The sequence below is a fragment of the Sitodiplosis mosellana genome, unplaced genomic scaffold (genome assembly GCF_009176505.1).
Source record: "Sitodiplosis mosellana isolate CC-2019 unplaced genomic scaffold, AAFC_SMos_1.0 Smas_scaffold_30, whole genome shotgun sequence".
Lineage (NCBI taxonomy): Eukaryota > Metazoa > Arthropoda > Insecta > Diptera > Cecidomyiidae > Sitodiplosis > Sitodiplosis mosellana.
The window spans coordinates 3,366,607-3,385,073 of NW_022595272.1; the positions used below are offsets into that span (position 1 = coordinate 3,366,607).

At 36.3% G+C, this 18,467-nt stretch overlaps 1 protein-coding gene across 4 annotated transcripts in view; it reads right to left on the bottom strand.

Annotated features, from left to right (window-relative positions):
• Positions 1-13,299: 13,299 nt before the first annotated feature.
• LOC129569029 (homeotic protein ocelliless-like) overlaps positions 13,300-18,467 on the bottom strand; it is a 34,235-nt gene continuing 29,067 nt past the window's right edge. For all 4 annotated transcript variants that reach the window (XM_055447421.1, XM_055447423.1, XM_055447422.1 and 1 more), the window contains exon 4: positions 13,300-14,758. In XM_055447421.1, coding sequence (XP_055303396.1) covers positions 13,829-14,758 — 930 coding nt within the window. In that variant the 3' untranslated portion in view covers positions 13,300-13,828. The remainder of the gene's footprint in view (positions 14,759-18,467) is intronic.

Sequence of the window (18,467 nt, forward strand, 5' to 3'; positions counted from 1 at the left end):
TCGTCTCGTTCGTGGCGAGCAGGAATGACAGTTGCAAATACGCACATTTTATTGACCATATTTGCATGCATTCGCAGCTAGTTATTCAGCGCATTGACACGCATTGACTCGTATTGATCCAAACTCGGTAGAATATGCGATTATTTACAATATTTATATTTTCATTTACTCAGTTCTTTCCTCCTAGAGTAAATAACAATTCAGAAATCAGAAGAAATTCATTTTCTTTTCCATCTATTTTTCGCTTCGCTTGAGAAATGTAATTAAAACATTAGCCTTCTTCGAAAAATGTGCGGCGTCACTGTGTATAATACACTGAACCGCATTTATTTGATGCGTGGCGATGAAACTTTGCTGTAGTTACATGTGATGGCCATTAGGCTTTCTTTCCTGGGTTGGTGTTGTGAGGTTCGGTGGTCGTTTTTTTTTCTCTATTTTTCCACAGCAATGTCGTAAAAAAGTAGGTTCGTTATCAAGGGAAAAATTGATTTTTCCTTCAACCATTTCGAGTAGAATAGAAAAATCAACCACCCAAAGTTTATGACTATATATACATATGTGTGTGTGTGTGTGTTTGTGTGCGCCTAGCCAAAAATCAAAATTGTCGCTTTTTTGTGGTTCCATAACCAAAAGAGTTATTTTATATACTTTTGCATAAGGATGAAAATGAATCGACGAAAAAAAATATAACACATGCTGTGTACACAGTCGTAGCATTGAATCGTGCGCACAACAAATGTGTTGTGGATCATCGTTTCTCCACTACAAAAACCCGAATAAACGAACGAACGATGCTACATACGGTCGCACTCTTCCAACCAATGCACGGCAAATGACAGAGTGTGACACGCTCACAACTCCACCTATTCGAAAGGCGTTTCTGTATGTTTATCCAATCGATTTTTTGGATCGTCGGCATTTTTTTTCCCATTTGTTTATTCAACACATTTTTATATGTGCTAGCGTGCTTTTTGCGTGGACATACTGCGTATGAGTCACACAGGTATGCGTTGGCTCGTCGCTGTCGAAAATGCTTTGTCGCAATTTTTTCTGTCGATTCTCTTTACCTCCCGAAGCGAGCCCGTTCGAACACACCAAAACAATGACAAATGTTCTGTTTACAATTTGCACACACACACAACTTTGTGTGTGCGAATATTTGGAAAAGTGAATTGAAATTGCAGTTTGGCTAGTCGTGTGTTTCTATAAAACAAAATTAATAAATGAAAAGCATTAGAACGTTGAATACATTTACCGACCAAACGACCGGCCGACGTATTTGTTTGCAGAAAACATGAGGCTTTTGTATAAATTAGTGATTGCTTCAATTTCCGCTCTTTGATACTGCCTAGGGGCATTTCTCACGAAAAGAATAAATGAATTCTTATAAATTTTGAAAAATTTCTTCCGTTCGGTCCGATTCGATCAATTTTTATCTATTCGTGTAAATAAATGTTCATTTACACTGAACTTGTGTTCTGGAAGTGGGTTTTGGTGGATCTCAAGGATCGTTCAGAACTGCTCCCGGTTCTGGAAGTAGATCTTCAGGATGGGCCAGGGCATTGTCAAACCGGATCTGGTCCATCCTGAGGATCCACCAAAACCCACTTCCAGAATCGGGAGCAGTTCTGAACGATCCTTGAGATCCACTGAAACCTACTTCCAGAACACTTTTATTCAAGCAATATCGTCATTTCAGTACATTTTCTTACAATTTCAATAAAAAAGAAGAAATAATAGACATTTTTGCACATTTGCTCAAATTTTTTGTGTGAGAAATGCCCCTAGGATACTGCCGTTGATGAAAACACTTGCAAGCTTCCTGTGTTCCACATAGATCTCTTTTGACCGGGATGTTTATTCAACGTAACCGTTCATGCGAGATTTTTCAATAAAACCCTTATATTAAATTCATACCGTTTTGGGCGGCAATATTACGGCATTCAGTCAACAAATGCTACTTTTCAACCACACAATGTCTTCCTGACTTAGTTCCGATTGCCTTGTACCGATGTCAATGTGATGCAAATTTTCGTGATTACACCATTTAAAATGTGCACACCAACTGATATCTCGTTTCTAGCAAAAGCGATTTTATCGAATGCTTCAACAGTTTTTGTGTCCCTTTGATGAGAAGACTTCATTAAAACGAACGAAAAAAACAACTCTACCAGAAACAACACCAACAAAAAAAAAGCCATTCCCACTTACTGAATTTTATTTTTGACTCATCTCATTTTCAACCGATTTTTATCTCTGATTTTATTTCGTCTGTCGCTTTTTTTGAATATGTTTTAAATTCAAATTAATTATTTTCGCTTTTGCATTTTTATATTTTGCATGTTTAAAATTCTGAAATGAAGCGACAAAAAAAAACACACACACATCCACACATTAATTAATGGGTGTTCATTAAAATTTCACAACGCTTCTCTGACTATAATTTTTTTTCATCCCTCCTCTTTCTTGTCAGAGACAGAAAGATATTTCGAAACGGTTGGTTCGTTTCGAAACCGAATGGGCTTAGACAATCGTCATATTTTAATAATGGCTTCAATTGAAATAAATTATAATGGTCAAGATTAGTTGAACGAACGTCTGCTGTGCCATCAATAAATAAATTAGTACGAAATTTCGTTAATCACCTTAATGTTCTTCGACACATGTGGTCTCTGCACTCTCTAATTCTCGCTCTCGGCCACATTCCAATTTTCGAATGCATAATGCACAAAGCCATCGAATGCTATAAGCCGATAGTGGACAAATCGATTGATCCGGCTATGGTCGAAAGGACGAAAATTCGGACGGAAATAAAAAAAAATGACCGTTTCCGATAAATCACAAGCATAAAAAATAGGAACAACCGCGAGATTAAAGACACGAGGATGCATTTTTTTCCCCCTGAGCATCATCGACCATTTAAATGCCTTAAAAAACGTTAACGCCACAGGACCACCAAACGTTTTTCTATTCCACGATTGATCAAAAGTCAACAGAGTCCTTTTTTTTCATTTCCGTCTTAATTCATTTTTTGTCAATTGAGAATATCTGAATGATCCGTCTGATCGTGCCATTTAAACAATCCTCTCAAAATGGCTTAAAATAGTCGGAATCCATCTGTCTCGTTAACAAAATTTCCATCAAAATTACCATTGTCATCCAGTTTTACCTTTAAGACCATAATTAACAACATAGTTTATCTCCATTAAAATCAACTCACTTTAATCAGATGACGGCGTATCTAGTTGGGCCGGATAAAAGTCCGTGATGTTTTGCTGGTTGGTGGTTAAAGTGCGTTGATAAAAGGAAAAACATTTATTTGCCATTAACATTCGATGAGTTCAGAATAGTGTGTGTTTGTGGATATGTGATATCTCGACGCTCGGATCATATTTCATGTGAATTGAATTGTATACAAAAGGGAATATTTAATGCCAAAAATCCGTCACGTGCCGAAGCTATGCGCTTTGTATTCGACTGCTTATTAGTTAGGCATTTGCACCGAACAAATCAGCTGAAAAACGACATTCGGGAGGAGAACCGACGAAAAAAAGGGCAAACGGAACAATGCAAATCTGTATTCATTGAGAAAATTAGATGGAAATGCATAGCCAAAACCCCAATTGTTCGACTTGGCAAAATAAAGAGATAACAATTGAACACCCGAATTTCTCAAATGATCACCAGTTAATTTGATAGTAAACGCGTGCAATGCACACACTTATACTGATTCCAAATACGATTAGCTTCTTGTTAGCCGCAGATAAAAATAAAAGACAATTTTTCCAATGAATTTCATTTCCGAACGATGAATTGAACGGATGAAATTAGAGTGGGAAGTTTTTGCAGCAGCAAAGTTTTTCGGCAATTTAAATTGTAAATTGATTCGTGAAAGTGATTTATAAACAATGAACTGCTGTAACTTTAGTTGAGGAACAATTTTTGGCGTAAGACTTGAAAGAGAAAATGACTGCTGTCGAAAAAGTTCGGATGGATTTGGTAAAATAAGGCACAAAGTGTGTAAAATGTACATCGGGTTCAAAATGTGAGCGCAAAATGCAAGGCAACGAAGAAAGCTTCAAATTAATAATTGACAAATACGCCAATGGTTGCGATAGTAAGGCGAAACGATGGCATTTCTCAAGCTACTAAATAATCGAAACAAAAAGAAATGAAGAACAACGAACAAAATAGGCGATGCAATGGCAGCAGTAGCAACAGCCGTAACAATAATAACACATCCCAAGGGTTCGACTTAATCCTTACTGATGTTTCGTCAGTTCATAGATGAAACACAATAATAGCAATAATAACAAAAAAAAAATACATAATAAAATTGTGAGCGACGAGAAGAGAAAAAAAAAATGATGACAAAGGTGATACGCGTACACTTCAGCGGTATCCTTTTTTCTCTCTCTAATATTCCGAACAGAAGAAAGGAAGCAAAAAAAAACGCATTTTTATTACCAAAGAGATGGGAAAAAAGCGAAGAATGATGCGTATAAAAAATTACGTTGAAAGCATAATACCGAATTATTTTGATGGCACCGAATTTTTGAGATGCTCTGTCAAATGTTGGGGTGGTATTATAATGATGACTTTAAATTTGGAGAGTATGCCCTGAAAGCAAAACCAACACACACACACACACACCAACAACCAATCAACATTTGCCAACGAAATACATTTCAAGAAAATTAACAACCAACGCAAAAGATGAAAAAGTAAATGAAAATTTACAAAATTCGGTCTGAAAGAAGATGTTGCGCCAAAAAGGCATTCAGTGTGAGAGAGAGAGATGGCTGCTCTGCCGGTTTTGAGACAAAAGTCACTTTTCAACATGTACAAACAAGCAAGTGATACCAGTTCTTCCACAATCACTCTTTCTCAAATCCGACGTTCGGTTCGGTTCGGTTTCATTGTGGAGTCTTTGGCAGTGCGCGTAATGAGCAGCCCAATGTTGACGAACACAACGGCAACGTGTAAAATTCCAATTAAACTGCGTATTAGGAAAATTAATCTCGTATTACACGCACCTATCGCCATTAATTAATATTATCATATTTTGTAATTATGTAAATTGAATCGATTTTCCATCAAATGGCTGCTGACTGCTTGCTGATCATCAGCCAACACATTCCAGCACAGATTGTTGACCTTTTTTTTTTTCGTCCCCGCATCGTATATTTGAATATAAAGTAAATCAATAAAAACTTGCGCACTGATTTTATGACCCATAAAATGAATAGTCGACCTGTCCAATGAATTGGAATGGATTCGTCATCGTAATTAATAAACTGACACGGGCTCTACACACTGAGGACATCAATCGAAAAGGAAAGCAACGACAAGAACAAAACAAAAACGTAGTCGTAGAAGACGTGGTCAAATCAAAAGGCATTGAATTTCCGATTTACATTTTGGTGTTTTCGTTCGCCTCTTCGCAATATTTTCGATTCTCATTAACAGCAGCCGAAACGCATAGAGTGGGAATGTGAGGGAGAGAAAGACACGCGCGAGAGCGCTGAGGGTGAATTTCGTCAAAAGCGGAAATACGTGCTCAATAAAGGCGACAAAGGAAACATTCTTCGACACTTTTGTGTCCATTCCGTTTGACCTTCCTCGTGTTTGAATGCGTGTAAATGACACTGTTTCTCTTTCGAATCTTTTGTGTGCACAAGAATCGCATTCACTCGAATCTCTCTTTATTTTCTGTAGTAAATGATTGTAGCAACGAATTTCAAAAGAATCTGTTACCGTTTGAAATTCTATTGCTTCCTATCCACCGCTCTTCTCTCCTCTATGCAGTTCTCTCTATTGAATTTTTGTTTTCATTTTTTTTCTTTTCATCTATTTTGAACGCATTTTTTTCCGTCTTCTCTTTTGATTTTGATACTCTGTTTGTTTTTTTCCGTGGCCTGGGAAAATCGAATTCTTGGTAAAAAAAAGAAAAACAAAATTATCGAGTTGCCGTAATATCAATCGATCGGCTGAGCTCTCTGCACTCAACCAAGACTGTGTGATGTGCGATGTGAGACCGACACACAAACACCGAAAGAAAAAAAAACATAATGAAAACCAATAAATAACCATTAGATCAGGTGATTTAAAAATAAATGACATTATAAAATCATTAGGAAAAATGATGCTGAAAGAGTCGTTCTCTGGACGGTCTGACACCTTCGGTTTGATATCGGAACTGGCATTCGATTACGCCGACATCGTAGAAATGAGATTGAATCGCCTTTATTCAGTTTTTCTCCCTTTTCCTCGATGGCATTGTGCCGTTCGCCTTTAATATAATGAATTATTTCTGCTGGTTCCTGTTTTCCGCACCGATGTCACACGGTTGCATTGTTCAAATTTTCATATTAAACCCAATGAAAAGCAAAATAAAGGTAACGAATGGCTTATGGAAACAGTTAAATAGAATGGCTATAAAAAAAAAGAAGAAGAAAAAATCGGATCCATTTTTTCCGTATCGCTTAAGATGTGAAAAATTCATTTTTAATTTGTTCCGAACATCCTGAAACCATATTTTATTTACTTATAACGCGACTTAATCGACAACTGTGGAGGCGATTCATTTCGTTCACAAATTCACATGCACATTCAGTCGTTAGCTCGGCCCAAAATGGAATTTTATTCGGTGAATACAACATGGAATATCGGGTGGATATAGTCAACGTTTGGTACGATCGAGAAAATGACGCTGTTTTATTTTTCATGAGTGAAAATTGCAAATTGAATTTTTGATGAGCAAAAAAAAAATGCCCAAAACGATCTAATACGGAAATAAGATGTTTCCCTTCACATGCAGCTGGAAAACGATTTCCATCGATAATTTATTCATTTTCTATTATTCAGACGGAATTAAGCACTCCACTCAACGCAAACTAAATTGATTTTTGACCAAACTATCAACATCAGAACTTCGGATTCAGAATCTGGTGATCAAATGCATGTTTTTGTAGCTCCGTATAAATATTTCATTTTTCGGAAGGTATTTGAGAGTTGTCGTTAAGGTATACGTAGAAATTCCTTCTCTCTTTCATAGAATTTCTTTTTATCATTTTTATGAATATTCCTTTAAACGTTTACTTGATCATTATTATTTTGTAAGTTCGTTTGTAAACAAGACACAAACATAACATACAGGCATTGAATGCTCTTTTTTTTAGTGTTTCGAGAGTCACATTTATTTCCGATGACGCCGTCGAAGCAGTCGATGCGCTGTACAGAAAATCGGTTTGTGTTTTGTAGTTCATTAATATCAAAGAGTTTTCTCCCAAGTTCCCTCCCTCTACCTTTGGTGCGTCATTTTCGTTTGCCATTTGTTGTCTTTTGGTACGGAAAATCATTGATTGAAGTGAGTTTCGTTCCAAAATGCTGACGAAATGCAGATTCTTTTAACGATGAAAAGTGATTGTCTTGAAAAATGTGCTGCTGCTTTGTGAATGTCGAACTTCAAAGTCCTTAAAAATTGATTGCATTGAAATGAGAGTGAATCAAATGGTAGATTTCATTTTCCAGTCAAATCATTCGATTCATTAAGTTTTCTCTCTTCATGTTTTAAAATTGAATAAATATTGTTGTCGACTCAGGAGTTTTTCTAATTTCATTAACTGTAAATTGTCGGATGAGTGGGAGCGTGTGTCTGTAAGCGTCGTTTCCTTTGTGTCAAACGAAATGTGGTAAATCCGATGAACGAATTGCAATTGCGATTGTGACGATAAATAACATTGCAAAGTTGAATGTGCCGCAAATAGAAGCTAGTCACATGTTTGCCGTATACTGTCATTCACACCAAAGGAAAAACTGCGGAAAATGTTTCGCATTATCTAAATTCCTTTGCGTATCAAAAACAACGAAATGCTCGGCATTTACGGGTTTGTTGACGAAAAGTCGCCGTCGCTGTCGTCGAAAGCAACACAAAAAAAAAATCGTGTCTGCTTTCCCATCGATTTCAATTGTAGCATTGTCAACGTACGTGTATATTTATAAAACTTCTAGGACTTCGGCAAGTGAGCAACGTACGCTAAACACAAGGCAAGCACTTTTACGATTGCAACTGAAAAAGTGCACCACGCGCGCGTCTCGTTTGGGCCAAACGTGTTGCCTTGCTGAATTCAAACCAAATACAAAGCGACTAAATAGCGATCGGTTTGGCCAAAAGTGTATTTTTTTTTCCTGCCATCGACGACACGTAACAAAGTCTTCAGCGACGCGTGTACACGTGGCATTGCGACTGTAAAATAACATTTCTACAGTTTCACTGAGTAATAATATCTCTTTGGTGAAATCACGCTTCGATTTCAATAAACCATACAATTTCGATTGCACACTCTGCCAACCCAATGCCATGATAGACCAACCGCTGAAACTACGATTTCGGTCATTGTACAGCATTGCTTTGGCCATCACTATTCGCCTACCGAGAATGAAACAGGAAAAAACGAGGCAATTGGCTCTCTTTGTTCGGTTTTTGGAATTTAAATCAATTCACAATTCATCCCTCCTCCGTTTTTGGGCAAGTGGAAAAAAAAAATAATTAGGTTGCTATTAGTGAGTCAGTATCGAATTTCCATGCATCAAGCCCAAATGACGCAAACAGATTACTCTTGGGATCTTATCAAACAATGGGCCTTGCGTACATAAAATTATAAATCCCTTTCAATTTGTAACCACAACCAAAGATTGCCTCTGTTGTGCTGCTCAGCAATCATTCTCTTCTCTCTTGCTTTCTTTTCTCTCTCGCGCTGCCGTTCATTTTAATGAGTTTGCTCTTTGCCGAGCGCACACAGACACACATGAACACACTGTCAGAACAGGAATTCGCTCCATATTAATAAGCGGATGCGATGCGGATGCCAATCTCATTTATGTCATGCTGCGTTTGTTTGGAATTTCAAAATGCTTCGATGAACACCACAACAGAGACTAACTGACATGAGTTTTTGACGGATGGCAAAACGCTTCGTTGTCTTAGCAGTTTTGCGGGAACGTTTTAACTACATTTTCGGGATTTATACAATCATTTTGAACATTGATCGTGATTTTAGACAAGTTTTTTTGCAACAAAAATTATTTTCTGTAGCAGAGCAATATTCGGGATGTCATTTTAGTCTCTGTAACATTCCATATGCGAGAAAAGTGCTTGCATCACATTGTCCGATCCAAGTAATTTGGCGATTATAATCTCTGGCTTGTTTACTTACCGTCTAATAATAGATTCGCAAAGCTAATAAATGTTTCATTTGAGGCACTTGCAACCGTTCCAAACCGAGCTGTTCCAATCAATGGAATCGAATCGAATTTATATTTCATCGGTCTATTTGCCCCCAAATGTGTGTCTGTTGACTAAGTACAATTGAATTTAATGTACCATATAATTTTCCATCATTTTTTTATGCCGTCACCCGTTTCTGTTCGGCAACTACAATTCATCCATTAAAATGCATATGCTAAGCCACAATATTATTTTTTTTTTATTACAGAAAATAAAAAAGAACGTAATAAAAAGTGCAAACATCCGAGAAAAATGGTTTTAATTGGCGTTGCATTTTTACAGGTAGTGTAGCAGAACAGTAGCTAGACATTTACGATCAAAAGAAGCTGGTTCTTCTTTTTGAGAACGGTGGATGCAATTTATTTTTACTATGTTTTTTTTTTTGCTGTTGCCAGAAGTTTATTGTTGATGCAGATTCTGTTTTGACACACTGAATTTGTTCTTCCCACACAGTGCTTTGTTCTTGATTTACCTTTTTTGTGAGCGCACATACAGAAAAAGAACGAGAATATGCCATCGAACAGTTGAAAGAGAAAACCAACCGAAATAGTTTGTGTGCGCAGCCTCAGAGAAAAGTTAAAGAAATAGTGTTTACAAACAATTGCCATTGTACCGAAATTAAATCGGAATCAATAAAGTCTTTTGAACGTACGAAAATTCAATTTTTATGTCTCAACAATTGCTTCGGACTTTATTTTTATTTGTTGCTACCTACAGCTTTGCATTGTTTGCCACACAAACAAATACATTCTCATCAAAGTGTTCCTTCGTCGAAATTTTCCCATTTATGTGCACTGACAGCTTGCTTCTGTTTTTCTATTGCGTAAAATGTTTCGTGTGAGTTTTTTTTTTCTTGGGAAAAGAATTATTTCCATTCTTCGCCTATTTCTTCTGCCATCCGAATTTGAATCAAATGGATAGGCAACAATTTAAGCTCTTTGGCGTGGAGGTATTTGTTGACGATTCGATTGAACATTTCAACAAGTTTGAACGATTATTTTATTTATGGCACCCTTCAGCAGGATTTAAACCATTTTTTGTTTGTTCAATTATAATGTAAGCACTCGCCACCAACGCCACTTCGATAATTTCGACAGTATTCTTCCATTCTAGATCTAGATTCTAGATGAGAGTAGAAAATGTGAATAAAGAGACGAAGACCTACTCACGAGACCCCCGTCTCGATTCACTCAGCTTCGATGGGTAGGTCGCATTGCGATTCTCTTGAAATTGAAAATTTGAAATGTGTGTCTGTCTGTATTTTCATCAAATCGATCAAACGGAAGTCTTTCCATATCTGAAATAGATTTCTCATTTTTTTGGCGTTGAAAAGCTGAAATTTTTTATTTTGCTTTATTGCCAATAATTTTGTACATCATTGTCAACAGCGTCTAACACTACTAGTTATCAAAAAAAAAACCGTCAAGAGGGCGCCAACAGTTCCCCATTGGAATGTCCATAAGAAAGCGCGCTCTCTACGGCAAATTTCGCCATTTTTCAACAAAAAGTGTTCAGTGCTATACGCTGTTGATCATTGTCATGTGAATTGTGCGTCCGTCTTATATTTTGAAAATTCCCTATAAAACGCATAGAAGTGTCCAGAGAATATGAACAAAATCTATAATTATTGATCATCTGCTAGTGTCACCAACCATGGTAACAAAAAACATGAGAATAATTTTTTTCCAAAACTTCTAAAAATGATTTACAAAAATCAAAACCAACTCATTTTTTAATAACCTTTTCGCGGCTGCGAGAAATTCAAAGGCACTCATAAAACGAAGTCATGAATCAGAAAAGTGGCCAAACATTCACGACACTCAGACACACCAAGAGACAACAATCCATTTAATATAGATAGATAGATAAATTCATCACAAAATTTACCATCAATACTAAAGTAAATAAAAAAAAATCGTAGTCATAAAATGAATATTACCATAATTCCAAGCAAAAAGTTTCATTCCGCTGTTCAGAAATCTGAAAATTCTTAAAATGCTAGAAAAAAAACTGTGTGGATCCTGTAAGAGTCAATGTGTGACAACAACTAAAAAAGCGATCGCATAATTTTTTATCGAAATTTTTTTTTATTGAGTTTTGTAAAGTTCCACAATAATATACTTAATTCATTTGCAAATAATATATATATATATATAATATAATCAAGTTACTGCTATTTATATTACAATTGGACAGTTAACATTATTATTTATGGTCAAGACACGAAAAGAAACGGTTGCTATTTTGTTTAAAAAGTGGGCAATCATTGCTGTTTGCCAACGAAAATGTTGTTGTTGAATGAAGTTTGTTAGTAAAATCAGTAGAATGATGAGTTACAAATTTTCTTTTAATTGGATCTGGTTTGAATTTCACTTGATTTTGTTTTTGTCGCCATCACTGTCTTGGGTGCTTGCATAATATTACTATCCAAAGTGGGATCAAATAATCAATTATTATGATATGAAATTTTGATATTATGTGAATTGTTTTGTTGTTGTCATTTGTTTGTAAGAGAGATTGTTTTCCGTTTCAATTTTACACATATCTAGCTCTATAGAATATATTTTCATTTGACATGTTAAATATATATTTATAATATCATTAAAAGTAATTTGCTTTGCTTATTTTTACTTGTTCTTTTTTTTTACTTTAATATTGAACCTAACATTACCATGGATTGTTGATTATTACGTTGATTTTGCTATCGTCGTTTGTGTTGTTGTTCTTCTTCTTGTTGTTGTTATTATTATTGTTATGGTTGTTTGGAATGTAATTGTTATTTGAATTAGAGTATTCGTGTGTTGCTATTCGGAGTGCTTAGTTAGGTGGTATTTTTTGTGTTTCTTTTTTTTAAAATTTAATTTGAGAATCGTTGTACTTCATTTATTAGGCATGAATAATGCATGTGATGCATTCATTCGTGCTTTTTTTGCCTTCTTCTTTGCAGTTGTTTGCATTGCATTCTTGTTTTTACATTTATGTTTTTTTTGTTTTAATTTTAATTTTTGTCGAGTATTTTTTTGCTTTAGCTTCAATGTTTGCTGTTGTTGTTGTTGATGGTGGTGGTGGTGGTTTTTTTTAGCTTTTGGGACCGAGGTGAATGAAATGAAAATCAACAAATTAATCGCATGTTTTGCACTAATAAATTTAAATGGATCATCATCCCATTGCGGATTTTCGCTTTGCACGTTGCTCTACAAAGCGATACAGTCGACAATGAAGTGCAAATTACCCGCTCGTCTACTACGTGTGATATTTTTTTTGTTTGTTTTTTTTTTCTGTTTTGTTGTTGCGGGCATTTTCTTACTTCATGTTCATACATACACGCACACTGACACATAGAACCAAAAAGTTTAATGTTCCTAATAAATTACTCTTTTCTCCATTTCTCAAACTCATTGCCTCTCATTCATGCGCAATGTCGTCCACTTGAACTGCCTCTACCATTCGTCATTCGTCCATATCCCTAATTCAATGCTGTTCGTGTCCATTCTAATATTTTGAATATTTTTTTTTTCATTGTTTCGTTTAAAATGCATTTTGAAATCGATAAATTTTGGTTGTAAATTAATCATAAACGTATCCGTATGCATCTCATCGATCTTTGTACACGCCGTGCGCATGAATGTGATTGCAAATTAATCGGCCGTCAAAACATTCAATTATCCTACACCTACACTCTCGTCTGTCTGAATTGATTTGTTTTGCACTTACACGTCGCAAAAAAGGAAAGGAAGATAATTTCAATTGACTTACAAATTAGCTTGAAAATTACGTATTTAATTGGTTGAGTATGTTTTCTTGTTTAAAATATTTACAAGTGTTTTGTTTGTTTTATCTTTTAGTCAAAATTTGATATCGCATGTTGTGAATCGCTCGTGGCAATTCGCCGTCAAACTCATTCACTTTCTCTCTCTCTCTCTACCTCGCGTTCTGTTGCATGACATGAAATGCTGTTGATGTTCACGAATGAACATAAGTCAAAAATTCTACGAAAAGATATTTCTCAATTTTCGGCGTTGCACAATCCATTAAAAATTATTTATTTTCTTTTTTTTTTTGTAAAGAAACAAACTTTGTCAAATCACGATGAAAATTTTTCATGAATGGATAAAATCAATTAATAATCAAGCACATTTAAGATAATAATTACATTCAACGAAAACACAATTTATGAATTGTTTTGTTTGTTTTTTTTTTTTCGGTGAAATTTTGAATTCGCCAATTCGAACAATGTTTTTGTTTTTCTACTTCATTTTGAGTATTGTCATTTCCATTCCACAAATATGTTTACAATTTTGACGCCAGTTATAGTTTTTGCCATATTTGTTCGAAAATTGATTTAGATTTTGTTCAAATATGAATCGCAATTCTATAGAGAAAAAAAAATCGCTAACATTTTTTTTTGGGGTTGCAAAAATCATATTTCGATTGCAATTGGATTGGGTTGTGATTAGCTCGAATTTGAACAAAAGCTATTTAACGGTTCTTTATAAATATGAATTAAATCCCTTGTTCTAAATATGAATCGAATCGATTTTATACCATGTTGATGCCGTACTTTTCGGGAGCTGGCGACATATAATCGAGACCGTTCGATGCGAATGGCTGTGATGTCATCGAACCGTTGAATGTGTTGCTGGCGGTCAAGCCCATGTTTGACGTTGAATAACCGGAATGGCCCATGCTGTAGTTTGATTGGCCTTGATAATCCACTTGTGAGTAGTATGAAGCTGGTGTATTGTAGCTGTTTGGATACTGGTTGTATTGCGAATGCCAGAAATATGATTCGTGGTTCGGCACATAGGAAAGGGCATTCTGTGATGGTGTCATTGGTGGCGATGGTGTTGTGATGATTGATGAATTTGAACCTAGTGGTGTGCTGTTGCCGCCATGGCCCAAGCGCGCATTTATGTTTGTGTATGCAAGCGGATTGGATGCAATCATGCCGGCCATTTCTTCTTTGATCGAATCTTGTATCACGGTGGATTTCATGACATCGCTCAATCCGGGCACACCATTATGGATGCCATAGTTCAGTTCTTTTTTACAGATCACATTGACCGGCGGACTGACCGATGAGGTCGGTGTCATCGGTAGAATTGGTGACGAATTGTGACCGATCGATGCAAGACCGTTGTTTGCATTTGATGCGGTGCTATTATTGTTTGTATTACTGTTTTGATGCGACAATTGATTATTATTCGATGACGTGTTATTCGATCCTTGAGCTTGTTTCAATGCCGATGATGCGGTCGTATTTTTTGACGAGGCTCCAGTCGTCATACTGTTCGATTTACTATTGTTATTGGTAATTGCGTTGCCGCTGCTTGAGCCGGTACCGCGTGACGATGACAATGATGACGATGAGCACGTTGATCGACTTGATGTTTTTGAGTTGTTCGCATTCGATGATTGCTGGTGTGTTTGCTGTTGACGCACTTTCGCCCGACGGTTTTTGAACCAAACCTGTGAATAGAAAACCAAAAATTCGAATATTTAGATATATTTTGCCACTATTATCTGACTAACAGATGACTTAATTTGCTCCCTCGAGCCAATCTTAACAGCTGGAAATTTTCATAATATCGCCAACCACCGAACAATCAGCAGCCATTCAAACAATACAAATGTAGAATCATCTTTTCATCCTTCTCATTATGTTTCAATGTGGTGCGGATTTCTATTTGGGAATAGATAATGCACGGACAGACGAACAAGTCGTTGCAACGCATATGACTACATTTTTTCTGGCATTGAATTTGAGGGCTTCCTCTTACAGGTTGCGAACCTCTCAATGACTCAGCATGTGGTTTTCAATTAAAAAATCATGCAAAATTTCAATGAATTTCTCAATATTTTCACCAGAGACCATACGATTGTGTTTTGCTATGCCAAAATCTCATTTTTTTTCTTCTTCTATTGACAAAAATGCACATCAAAGGCACAATGTAATTTAGATCAAAAAGATTTGACTCTCTTGTGTTTGGCTAATGGAAAACAGATGATAGTAATAAAATGAGCGCAAAAAGAAATCGCCTAGTAATGCTGAAATTTGATATGACACAAATTGAAATGCAATAAAGTCTGCCGCACAAAAGTAACCGATTCAGCATTTACCCACTTAAACATTTGCCGTATTCAACAAATTAATAGTATCCCGTGTATACGCTTTCTCTGGTTCGAATCAAATTCAATCAAATGTCTATCACGCCACTGAGCACATAATAATGGGAACGGCACCCTCTAAACAACTCAAGCAAAAACACAAAATGCATTTTACCCACGTTTTAAATCCCAGTCGAGTTTTTTTTCTCTCTCTCTCTCTCTCTCTCATTCTGTGTGCTGTTGCTATTGCTGTTTTTGTTGTTGTTGCCCTTTGGAAACGTATCGGTGAGACATACATAAAACGATGAAACGATACTTTCAAGCACCCACAAAAATGTTTTTCTTTCCGATTTTTTTTTCTATGTTTGAAATTTCATTCTTTAGCATTTGTCACTTTTCGCCATGAACCGAACACTCTGTCTACCACTCGGCGTGGTTGCGTTCGAAGGACGAGCTATGATTTTTCGGAGTGAACGAAGTGAATTGAATTTAGAGAAGAGAAGAATCGATTTGATTTCGAGCATGAAAGATGAAAAGAAGTCTATTAAATATTCAGCGCACCCTTTTGTTACGGTCGGTCTGCATCGAATCTGTGCCCGAATGAGTTGAAATGAAGAGGGGATTTTCAGCATCGGGTGCATAAGCAAAATGTAATCGGTTGCGTAATGAATAAGTAATGCATGCCGCAGAGAGCAAGCAATGCTGAAGTGCTCGACGCAAACAGCGAGAGAGGACCGCAACAAGAGAGCACCCACGAAAATACGAACGGATATTTCATCCATCCGATTCGATTTGCGACGACTGAGGCATGTACACATAATCGTTAACAGCATCCAATGCTACTTAACACAAAATAAAATGCATTCACTCTCGCTCGCTCCCTTCCAGCGTGTTTGTATGCTGGCACTCGTTTTGGGGTGGAACCAACGCAAAAGAATTCCATTTTCTCATTCAAAAGCAAACAACATCCCAAAACTGTCATTTTCTGCCAAGTTAACCATGTGATTTGTTTACGGATTTACACTATGATGTAATTTTATTCATTATTTTCTTAGGATAAGAGGGTGGTTTTTCGCCTCTATTCCATTCTCACCGCAGTCCGAATGTTTGTTATTGTTGCACGCATTGCATTCACAACCGAGTCACTCTTGTTATCGCAGCAGTCGCTTGTGTCGACGGAGGGTGAACGACTCATGATATGATTGAAACGACAGCATCATAATAGTTCTGTTAAAACGTCAATTTGCCGACATTTATTTGAAACAAACAACCGCTCTAATATGGGCTAAGTGATAAGATTGAATTTCACTAATAAATTTTACACCAGAATTTAATGGTCTTCGATTATTTACAGCGTTCATTATCGAGTTGGTAGTGAATGTGTTTTTGAGAGAAAGAAAATTGACGTTGAATTCGAAGCAAATTCATTTGCAATTTGATTTATTGCAACGTGTTGTTTGATTTGTTGCTACCTTTCCGATTATTAAAACGGAAAATCACAAAAACAAACAATTTAACGGCCATTCGCTTGGCATTCATTCGTTGTACAGCACAATAGGGAAATATGACATTTTCATCAACGAACGGAACAATGTTTGCTTAATCGAAAAATATGTGTGACAAACAGACACACACACACAGCTGAGCTGTGTCGATGTCGATGTCATGCCAAGGCCTTTTTTTTCCATACAAAAGGCGCAAATTGGAAAGCAACATTTCAAAACCAATTCATCATCAATCATCGCACACAAATTACTATATATTTCACAGTAGCACCTCAGATTAAAACGCCATTGAAATCACCTTCAAACAAATCACACCCAAACAACAAACGATACCGAATGGCGTTTCGGTTGAATTCAAAAACACACAAACACACACCGTAGAAATACAAATATATATATTCCAACATTTACCGATTTTATGCATGAAATGCACGAAAAATTCTCGGTAACAAAATGCTGTACTCGATGACATGACAACTGAAAAGAAAGTGGGCACAAACAGAGCAATGACAATGGGGCGAATGCAGAGATTGAGAGAGAAAAAAAGATGAAAAAGAGAAATGCATATAAGAGGGTTGAAGAAAAACAATAAATTCATGTTTCGGTTGTGCATTTCAACCGAATATTTTGTAGTGTAAACATGCCAATTGCCGGAGAAATGCATCGATCGAGAGTGAGAGAGCAATTTACACACAGCTCGGCTCCTCGGTGTGCTAAATATGTTTTTATGGTGACACAATGAGTAATAGTTTTGCACAGAGAAAAATGGAAAAAAATATGCTCATTGTCCATTGTGATGTGTGTTTCGGTTTGTTTGTTTACTCGAAACCAGAGGAGGAAAAATCGTTGTTTTGGTGCAAATGTATCATCATTACGGAATGGATGTCATCGGTTATTGTTGGGTAAACACAGCCGTCTGTGTCTTTTTTTCTCTCGCTTTTCTTTGCACAAACAACGTACGTTTTTTGTTTTTTTGTTAATTCTCGAATAGGAAATAAATTGAGACATATTTACTGAAGATGATTCGTATGTTTGTTGCTTGGTTAAGTCGAATAAAATGTATCGATTACTGAACACGAGCGCTGGATTTTCAATACTTTTTTTTTACTTTTCGAATCGAAAGGAGAAGGCAAAAAACATTTAACTCAAAGTAAAATGAAGAAAGCAAATTTGGTTTGATGTATGAACATTGAACAATCCTGGATATGCTCCTGTCGTATGTCGCCTTTGAAGCCGTACAGAAGCTAGTTCGTGTCAGTTATTGTTATTTTTTTTACTACTATTTTCTCGTGAAAGTAAATATATCTAATTTACGGCACGAAGAAACACACAAAACAATGAATTTCAGAGAGAGAGAAAGAAACAGAGAGAAGAAGGAAAAAAAGCGCAATGGCTAATGTTTATTGAACGTGAAACCAGCAATGGAGACGTCGTATGCTGCCGTTCAACCGAATGCAGTGAGCCCAATTATTGCCTACGGTCGCATTGTCTACGGCCATATTATATTCCATTCACTCTCTCTCGGGCAAATGAACATATTTCGAGCTACTTAAATTACCATTTTC